The sequence below is a fragment of the Neoarius graeffei genome, chromosome 15, assembly GCF_027579695.1.
Source record: "Neoarius graeffei isolate fNeoGra1 chromosome 15, fNeoGra1.pri, whole genome shotgun sequence".
Classification (NCBI taxonomy): Eukaryota; Metazoa; Chordata; class Actinopteri; order Siluriformes; family Ariidae; genus Neoarius; species Neoarius graeffei.
The window spans coordinates 14,191,478-14,202,364 of record NC_083583.1 but is presented as its reverse complement, the minus strand read 5'-3'; the positions used below and the strand labels follow the sequence as shown (position 1 = coordinate 14,202,364).

Here is a 10,887-nt window from a genome sequence, read left to right as displayed (position 1 = left end):
CTTTGCGCCCTCTACCATTAATCGAGACCCCATTCGAAAGAATTGGGATGGATCTTGTCGGGCCATTAGATCGGTCAACACGAGGGTATCGCTTTATTTTAGTTCTGGTGGACTATGCAACGCGATATCCGGAAGCAGTGCCGCTCCGCAATATCTCCGCACGTAGTATTGCGGAAGCGCTCTTCCACGTTATCTCCCGAGTCGGAATCCCCAAAGAGATTCTGGCTGATAAAGGCACTACGTTCATGTCACGCACACTGCGCGAACTGTATGGGTTATTGGGAATCAAGCCGATCCGCACCAGCATTTATCACCCACAAATGGACGGCTTAGTTGAACGGTTTAATCACACCCTCAAAAACATAATTAAAAAAATTGTAAGCGAGGACACACGTAACTGGGATAAATGGCTTGAACCCCTGCTTTTCGCAGTGCGAGAGGTCCCACAAGCCTCCACGGGGTTCTCCCCGTTTGAATTATTATATGGGCGTAAGCCACGCGGCATCCTAGATGTGCTGCGGGAAAATTGGGAGGAGGGACCTTCCCCGTGCAAAAATGAAATTCAATACATTATTGACCTGCATGCAAAACTCCACACACTCACACACCTAACCCAGGAGAATTTGTGGCAGGCTCAAGAACATCAAGTCCGCCTGTACAACAGGGGCACGCGCCTTAGGGAATTCACACCGGGAGACAAAGTACTCGTGTTATTGCCCACGTCGAGTTCTAAATTAATCGCCAGGTGGCAAGGACCCTTTGAGGTCACACGGCGAGTCGGGGACGTCGACTATGAGGTAAGGCGAACGGACAGGGGTGGGGCGTTACAGGTATACCACCTCAGTCTGTTAAAACGTTGGAGCGAGGAGGTCCCCATGGCCCTGGTGTCAGTGGTTCCTGAGAAGGCAGAGCTGGGGCTGGAGGTTCAAAAGGGAAAATTGGCATCACCCACCGCTCTGGTCCCCTGTGGAGCCCACCTCTCCCCGACCCAGCTCGCGGAGGTCGCCTGGTTGCAAACAGAATTTTCTGACGTGTTCTCGCCCCTGCCTGGCCGCACCCACCTCATAGAACACCACATTGAGACGCCCCCAGGGGTGGTAGTGTGCAGCCGCCCTTACAGACTGCCCAAACACAAGAAAAAGGTGGTTCGGGAAAAACTCGAGACCATGCTCGAAATGGGCATTGTTGAGGAGTCCCACAGTGACTGGAGCAGTCCGGTGGTCTTGGTTCCCAAGGCCGACGGGTCAGTCCGGTTCTGTGTGGACTATATAAAAGTCAACGCGGTGTCTAAATTTGACGCATACCCAATGCCTCGTATTGACAAGTTGCTCGATCGACTAGGCACGGCTCGTTTTTATTCGACACTGGATTTGACAAAGGGATATTGGCAGATACCCTTGACTCCACTATCCTGAGAGAAAACGGCCTTTTCCACACCGTTTGGCTTACACCAGTTCGTCACACTTCCGTTTGGGCTGTTTGGGGCGCCCGCTACATTCCAGCGGCTTATGGATAGGGTCTTCCGCCCCCACGCCACCTATACGGCCGCGTACTTGGATGACATTATTGTTTATAGTAATGACTGGCCGCGGCACCTAAAACACCTGAGAGCCGTCCTGGGGTCGCTGAGGCGAGCGGGTCTCACAGCCAACCCGAAGAAGTGTGCGATTGGGCGGGTGGAAGTACGGTATCTGGGCTTCCACTTGGGCAATGGGCAGGTGCGTCCCCAAATCAATAAGACAGCAGCGATTGCAGCCTCCCCGAGGCCCAAGACCAAAAAGGGGGTGAGGCAGTTCCTGGGGCTGGCTGGCTATTATCGTAGGTTTATACCTAATTATTCGGATGTCACCAGCCCGCTGACTGATCTCACTAAAAAGGGGGCACCAGATCCGGTCCAGTGGATGGAGCAATGCCAGCGGGCTTTCTCTAAGGTAAAGGCTGCACTGTATGGGGGGGGGGGCCACTGTTACACTCCCCTGACTTTTCTCTCCCCTTTGTTTTACAGACGGACGCATCGGACAGAGGGCTGGGGGCTGTGGTTGGTAGAAGAGAGCAACTGGATTTGCTTGAAGATTCTTGAAGACGCTTCGCCTCTCATCTGAAAGGCCTCCCCAGCTCCGTCCGACCAATAGAGAGTATCAAGCATTCATCCTCTCATGGATCATCATAGAATCCAAATCAGAATGCTGATGGCTGCATTGTAGGTGGCTGATAAAAGATGTCTTAGACACCCACCTCTGTTCAGTGATGGTCGTTCCAGGTTGACAAAAATGAACGATCCTCTCTGGCTAAGATGTCTGCCAGTTTTCTGGAAGTCCTCTCATACTCCCGCACCAGTCGAAGGGATCTCATCCCAAAGTGCGTAGAAACATATCTGTGAAGATACTCAGTCATCCAGGTACATAGTAATCTGTGGTTGGTAGAAGAGAGCAACTGGACTTGCTTGAAGATTCTTGAAGACACTTCGCCTCTCATCTGAAAGGCATCCCCAGCTCCGTCCGACCAATAGGGAGTATCAAGCATTCATCCTCTCATGGATCATCATAGAATACGAATCAAAATGCTGAATGTCTGTAAATGGAGGGCGGAGTCAGGGAAGGTAAGTGGTGGAATCATTGCACCTGACGGGAATTAACCTGTGTTTGTGTGTCTTCCCCAGTGACCATGACCTATAAGAGGAGAGGGAGCACGGAGGAAGGGGGCTACTCCCGAGCTGGATACCTGTGTGTGTGCGTGCGTGCATGTATAGTTAAAAGCTGAAAAGCTATAATAAACGAGTTTTGAGAACTCAGTTCTGGCCTGCCGTGCTTCTGTGCTCCACCCACCTAGAACACTTGCTACACAGAGTAACATTTGACCAGTGGGATCTGTACTTTGACTTAAGTAATGAAGTTGGGTACTTTGTCCACCTCTGAATAATAATAATGGCTGGCTTTTTTGTGGTCTTTTTTTTGTCTTCGACTCATTCAATATCATGCTTGCTGAACAGAATATATCTGATAGACCACACAAAGCCAGCCAATATTATTTAAATAATAACCTTGACTTCATCTCAATTATTATTCACCAATATTCACTTCACCTTCAGTGAATAACTGTTAATTATAGCTTGTTAAACAGCAACAGATTTATTATTAGTCTTAAATTACACTGAGTATCTGCCATAGAAGTCCCTGTGTAAATTGTTACCATAGAACTGATAATGTATTAAAATGACCACATTGTTATACACCTGTGATTTGGAACCAGAACAGCTTATGAGAGCTTCTGTTCTACGATAAATCAACACCTTCTCAACCAGCATCAAGAATTCAGTAGTGCTCTGGTTTAAGCACTTTTTCAACTGCCCTTTTGATCTCTTTCCTCCAGGAAAATCTACCAAGACACACTCTTTCCTCAAACTACACACTCACTGAATGGACAGATTGAAGAAGGTGATAGCATGTGGTGGCAGCATTCCTCACAGTTTAAGCTGTCTTCCTCAAATCCCAGTGATGTCCAAGGAGCTTTATCTCAAAGTAACAGAAAGAAGAACTGGTGATATTTATTGGTGTATGGACATTTTTTTTAATATACTGTTGAGTGCAAAAGTTTGCATCCCTACTTTGAAATGAACTAAATAAAATACCTTTAATGCCAGTTACATTATACTATACAGATATCTCTTCATTTTTACAAGTAAGAAAAAAAAAGATCAAAAAGTATATTCACCTGGAATGCTTTTCAATTAACAGGTGTGCCTCGTCAAAAGTTAATTAGTGGATTAATTTCTTGCCTTTGTAATGCGTTTGAGGTCAAGCATTAAATAGCATCCATCCATCCATTATCTGTCGCTGCTTATCCTGTCCTACAGGGTCATGGACAAGCTGGAGCTGACTATGGGCGAGAGGCGGGGTACACCCTGGACAAGTCACCAGGTCATCACAGGGCTGACACAGAGACAAACAACCATTCACACTCACATTCACACCTATGGTCAATTTAGAGCCACCAATTAACCTCACCTGCATGTCTTTGGACTGTGGGGGAAACCGGAGCACCTGGAGGAAACCCACACAGACACGGGGAGAACATGCAAACTCCACACAGATAGGTCCCCATCGGCCACTGGGCTCGAACCCAGAACCTTCTTGCTGTGAGGCAATAGTGCTAACCACTACACCACCGTGCCGCCCATTAAAGAGCAAATAATAAAAATACAAATAATAAAATAGCCCTATTCAACAACTGTAGTAATCCATACTACAGTATATTATGTCAAGAACTGCTCAACTAAGTAAAGAGAAATTACGTCCATTATTAGTGAGACATGAAGTGACTTAATTAACAAAAATAACGAACAGCCATTGAGTTAGAAGTTGTGTCCAGACTTTTGACTGGTACTGTAATGAGATATTATCAGTGCAAACTGATACATCTGAATGTGAGCTACATGTGGACTTTCATTGCACTTTAATCCTCTTAAATTTTATACTGTGTTGTTTTGGATTTTTGCAAATCCCTTCTTCCAATATTTAACGTGTTACTGCTTCTGTTTTTTCCTTTTCCCAATGACCGATTTCACTTATCATCTCTAAGTCTTCTGAAATATTTAATATATTTTATCCCTTTCTGAAGCTCTGTGAAAGGGGCAATATGTTCCATTTTAGTTTTTGTGATTTGTACTGACTCTTAACTAACTAAAAAAGCCTGTATGAACTTTTCATGCCTTAAGTAAAAAAATTTTTAAACAAGACCATCAATGACGGCATAGCTCACTTTGGCCCTGTCTAGTCCAGAAGGAACAATCTAAAGTGGGCCACCTTGCGCAATAAATGTTGCAAGCTATATACACTATATAGAAGCCAGGCTTATAGTACTCGAGTCCAGGACTCGGACTTGAGTCCGACTCGTGCCCTAATTTTAAGGACTCGTGACTCGACTTGGACCTGAGCACTGATGACTCAGACTTGGACTCAGACTTGTGCATTAATTGCATTCGGACTTATAAATTGGAGACAAGGACTCGGATTTTTTTCTTTAATTTTTGTAACATGCCATAATAATTTGGCATAAGATATTTATATCTACATTAATTTTGTACTAATTTCGTACAAGAGTGTCACACCTGCGTGTCTTGGCGCATGCATCAGATAGACTCTCAGGCACGCTCTGGACAGCACACGCGCCATGCAGACTCTTGTGCGCACACTGTAAATGACTCGCACTTGCACAGGATTAAGGCGCAATCAGCACGCCGATATAAAACTGTGAAAACGCACTTACTTTGCAAAGTATTGAGTTGTGTTGCTGACACGTTACCGAGCCTTATTTCCTTGTTTGGGCTCCTGATCCCTGATTTCCTGTTTCTTGTCTTTGATTCTGCCAAGTCTACAATAGCCTTTTTGTGCCTCACTCAACTTATTGCCCGTTTCACCGTTTTACGATTTTGCCTGCTGTTCTGGATTGTTTACCGTCTTCACTTGTATTAATAAACACACCTTCTGCACTTACATCCGTCTCCCAACCATCTCTGACAAAATACTTCACACTCCCTGACAAAGAGAAGCACATTCACCTGTTCATACGTCATGTTCAGAAACAAACTAATGTTAATGACGCTAAAACAGCCACCATCAAATGGTGCAGAAGGAGTCTTGTTCTCGGATCAGTAGTAGACTCGACTCGAATTTTTTTTTAAATGACTTGGACTTGAACACTGGGGACTCGAGACTAGATTCGGACTCGAGGTTTAGTGACTCAACTACAACACTGATACAAGCTACGGTATATATACAGTAGAAGCTATATCCACCCTAGGAATACCAACCCATTTGCCAGAAAGAATCCAAAACGGTGAGGAATTGACCGAGAAGAAGCAATTTTTTTTAACTGCTCATTAAGGCTTAATTAGTCCATAACTTAATTAATAATTATAATTAAGCAAATCTGGGTCGAAGTTATATGCACCCTAGGTACAAGTACCCCTACCTTCTTGCCAGAAAGAGTCAAAATCAGTGAAGAATTGAGGGAGAAGAAGCAATTTGTGTGGAAACTGCTCATTAGGGTTTAATTACTCCATATCTTCATTATTAATTGCAATTATGCAAATTTGGGTAGAAGCTATATGCACTGCAGGCAGACCTACCTTCCTGCCAAAAAGAATATAAATCGGTGAAGAATTGAGAGAGAAGAATTGATTTTCATGAAATGTGGACAACGCCAGATGGACGATGGACAACACATGATGGCATAAGCTCATTGCCTGTCAGCCAGACAAGGTAATAATTAGACAGACACTTTAATCAAGCACATTCAAATAAATTAACTAGAATGGCCCAAATTACAAATAAAGACTTGCTGACTGAGATAATTAATTGCTTTAATATTTACATTCTACACCATAATATTTGTGATTCAGTAGGAAAACATCATTAAATAAACGAACACAGATTTCTATTTTTCATGCAGAACACAAGGGAGCACAAACTTTTGCACTTTATCTCCATACAGACTAAAACAGTGAAAAAGTGATGCAATGAAGCAGTAAAAAATGTGCACAATGTACAGATAGATTACGCATCACTTGCTTCATTGCATGGCTTCAGTATTTTGCTCCTTGAAGTGACAGAAGTAGAGCTCCTGTTTGGTTTATTTTGGTTTTTTAGGGCAGTGCTGCAGATTTTGCTGATAGTGAGCTTCTTTTCTGAGTCCTTCCTAAATATAGGCCAAAATTCTGCCATGGGAGGGAAGAAAAATACAGAGCAACAACACAAAATTGACACCTTTTGAATGCTTTTAATATTAATAAGTAGGAATAAAAATGTTCAATCACCTGAAAAGAAAACCACGTTCAAACAGCTCATAGTTCATACCATTTACACAGATCAGCCATAACATTATGACCACTGACAGGTGACGTGAATAACATTGAATATCTCATTACAATGACACCTATCAAGGGGTGGGATATATTAGGCAGCAAGAGAATTTGAACACCATCAGAAATTCATATGCTGGGATGACCTGCAGAATAGTCCATGGAGGGCAGCTCACTGATGCCTTTGAGGTGAGAACTGGAGTTCATCAGGGGTGCCTACTCTCGCCTTTCCTCTTTTTGCTGGCTGTTGACTGGATAATGAACACGTCAACAGCACACACAAGAACAGGACTTCAGTGGACCTGGCACTTCTGTCCCATACCTGTCAACAGATGCAGGAGAAAACAAACAGAGTGGCAACCACCTCGGCTCAAATAGGCTTGAATATTAACAAGGGGAAGACCAAGATCCTGAAGGTCAACACCACAAGCAGTGACCTGATCAAGATGGAAGGAGAGGTGCTGGAAGAGGTGGAAGCCTTTACCTACCTGGGCAGTGTCGTCGACAAGCTGGGTGGAACCGATGCTGATGTGAAGGCACAGATAGGCAAAGCAAGAGCAGTATTCCTTCAGGTGAAGCACATTTGGAACTCAAAGGAACTGACTCTGCAAACGAAGATCAGGCTGTTCAACGTCAAGTCGGTTCTTCTACATGAAGCAGAAACCTGGAGGACAACTGTGGCAACAATGGAAAAAGTGCAGACTTTTATCAACAACACCAGTCTGCGAAGGATCCTCCGGATCCACTGGCCGAACACCATAAACAACCAGGACCTCTGGCAGAGAACCAACCAGCTTTCTGCGGAAGAGGAGATCCTGAGACAGCGCTGGAGGTGGATCAACTACACACTCTGCAAGCCAGCCTCCAACATCACCAAACAAGCACTCACCTGGAATCCCCAAGGCAAAAGGAATAGAGGATGGCCCAGAAACATGTGGTGCCAAGACCCTGAAGCTGACACCAAAAGAATTGGATACACCTGGAGCCAACTAGAGTGGATAACCCAAAATTGAGATGCCTAGAGATCACTTGTCGGTGGCCTATGCCCTAGGAGAGGTAGAAGGCGTAAGTAAGTAAGAGAATTTGAAGAGTTCCTGAAGTTGATGTGTTGGAAGCAGGAAAAATGGGCAAATGTAAGGATCTGAGTGACTTAGAAAAGGGCCAAATTGTGATGGCTAGATGACTGGGTCTGAGCATCTCCAAAATGGCACATCTTGTGGGGTGTTCCTGGTATGCAGTGGTTAGTACCCACCAAAAGTGGTCCAAGGAAGGACAACTGGTGAACCGATGACAGGGTCATGGGTGCCGATGTCGCATTGATTCGCACGGGGCACGAAAGCTAGCCCATGTGGTCCAATCCCATAGAAGAGCTACTGTGGCACAAGCTACTGAAAAAGTTCATGCTGAAACCTTTCTGTTTTAGCCAGCACGATCTTTTTCAGCAGTTTGTGCTACAGTAGCTCTTCTGTGGGATTGGATCATATGGGCTAGCCTTCAACACCCATAACCCTGTTGCTGGTTCACCAGTTGTCCTTCCTTGGGCCACTTTTGGTAGGTACTAACCACTGCATATTGGGAACACCCCACAAGATGTGCCATCTCTGTAGAGATGCTCAGACCCAGTCATCTAGCTATCACAATTTAGCCCTTGGTCCTTATGCTTGCTCATTTTTCCTGCTTCCAACACATCAACTTCAAGAACTGGCTGTTCTCTTGTTGCATAATATATCCCACCCCTTGACAGGTGGCATTGTAATGAGATAATCAGAGTTATTCACCTTTCACCTGTCAGTGGTTATAATGTTATGGCTGATCAGTGTATAATTCCCTATTAATATTAAAGCTATAAAACATTTATTAAGGCTAGAAAGGGAGTCTAACACGGTGAGCTGAGGCTCCAAGTGCCATGTTCATCACAGCGCAACTCCATCACGATTCTTAAAGTGCCACAGGCGTCAAGCCGAGACATCACAGCCACAAAATGACTGAGAGGATGCGAGAAATGAGGCTGGTCTCTTATGTCCAGATAGTCATTCCTCACTCTTCTTTGAAGCCTGCAGAAGAAATGGAAAACACTGTAGGTTCTTTGATATCGGACAGGCCTCTCTCATTTTCTGAGTTTCACAGCCATTATGCTTTTACAAGGATACGTCCGGAGTGAGGTGAAGCTGAGCCTTCAGATTCTGCCCCAATATCAGGAGCTTTTTGTTTTAAATTTGTGTTTATATATTTTTTTAAAGATGCATTGTGCTGTAAAGTCTGTCAAATTGTGCTAAGTATATATTCAATAAATTAACTGGAACTCTAACAGAATAAACTATTATTATTATTATTATTATTATCTCATCATCTCATCTCATTATCTCTAGCCGCTTTATCCTGTTATACAGGGTTGCAGGCAATACAATAATTAATTTAACGATGAAAACATGGAGATTTTTTTTTCCTCTTTTAAAACCTTTTTTTTAATTTAAAATCTGGTTACTTTCTGCAAGCATGTATCTAAAAGTTTGATATCTAACATACTATATGGTTATACATATTTTATCCCTTATAATAATTTACTTTTATTACAAAATATTGAAATGATAATTTAAAAGATAATTCAAGAAATTAATTGACAGTTTTTTTTTACTGAAGTACCAGTACAGAAGTTAATATCACTAATGCTTTTTATAACTGTTTATGAAACACTATTATAAAAATGAAAATATTGCAAGATAAAATCAATCAATCAATTAATCAATCAAGTGCAGTGAAATTCAAAGTTTAATTACTAATATTACTTGGTGTGTGTCAATAAAAAAAAAAAAAACACACATACATATATATATATATATATATATATATATATATATATATATACATATATATATATATATATATATATATATATATATATATATATACACACACACACAGGGTGCGATTTGTCAAAAAACCAGAAGGGGGGATGGTTTTTTTTTAATCATGAAACGTCACAAAATTAAGGTAACAATAGGCTAACAGCTCAATAACATCCGATGATATCAAATGAATAACACTAAATGAAAACGAACACTAAACCAGAGATAGTAAATTCATCTTCCTATCTCTCTGACTAAATACACGAACACTAACACAACAAAGTTCGCATTGCTTGTCGCGTTGCTGTGATGTTTCTCTCCCTCCGGATTAAATGGACAGTGACTCGAAAATCACTAAAATACATGAATACTAAATGAACAGTTTGCTCTGATGGCGCAGTTCACATTGTGCGCAGCACCCACGTGCAATGAACTGGTGCTACAGGTGCTCTAGCCCCTGCCCCTTTTCTGTTTGCTGTCCAAAGTGCCCTTTTCATAGGGACTGTTTTTTTAATATTTGTAAAAGATAAGTTAGCTCCAACATCAATATTCGCTACAATTTGACAATAATATATGAAATTATAGATTTATAAAATAACGTTTTTCTATGTAAATGCAGGCATCAATCTGTGACGTCATGCATTCAGTGAACCTCCGTGCAGAAAGCGCATGCAGGCGGTTGACAGTGGGAGACAGTGCGAGGAAAGGCATGGTAAGGTCACACTGAAAGTCTCCTTTCATTTCTTATCTGAACATGCAATATTGTGCAGCTTAGAACACAACAGTAAATGCGTAGGGTTGTTTATCATTTAATGAAGCCGCCTAGGCTATATTTAAACCGTTTGCTCCATCCATTTCATTAACGTGGCAGATTCGGAAACTTTAGTTTGAACGACGGCGTTAATAACATATTCTAGCAGCTTCGAAAACTTAAGGCTGAATAGTTTTGAATAAAGTTAACTTGTGTGAAAAATTTGTTAAGTGCCCTTTTTTGAATGTTGAGCCCCTGCCCCTCCAAAGGTCTTTGCACGGCCCTGGTGCGCAGCTTTCTGATTTAAAGTGTTTTTTTCTCATCCTTATACTTCCTGTTTCATGGACTGTAACGGATTTGCTTATTTAGTAATTTTAATACAGAATTTACTTTGAAATTATAATCAGACACTCCAACGTCCCCCCTAAAAA

At 42.5% G+C, this 10,887-nt stretch overlaps 1 protein-coding gene across 3 annotated transcripts in view; it reads right to left on the bottom strand.

The window, feature by feature from the left end:
* Positions 1-8,523: 8,523 nt before the first annotated feature.
* The window catches only part of sirt3 (sirtuin 3), a 31,919-nt gene continuing 29,555 nt past the window's right edge, over positions 8,524-10,887 (bottom strand). For 2 of the 3 annotated variants that reach the window (XM_060940891.1, XM_060940892.1), the window contains one exon: positions 8,524-8,913. In XM_060940891.1, the coding sequence (XP_060796874.1) occupies positions 8,890-8,913 (24 nt within the window). In that variant the 3' untranslated portion in view covers positions 8,524-8,889. The remainder of the gene's footprint in view (positions 8,914-10,887) is intronic. The other variant, XM_060940893.1, reaches the window with a different exon arrangement.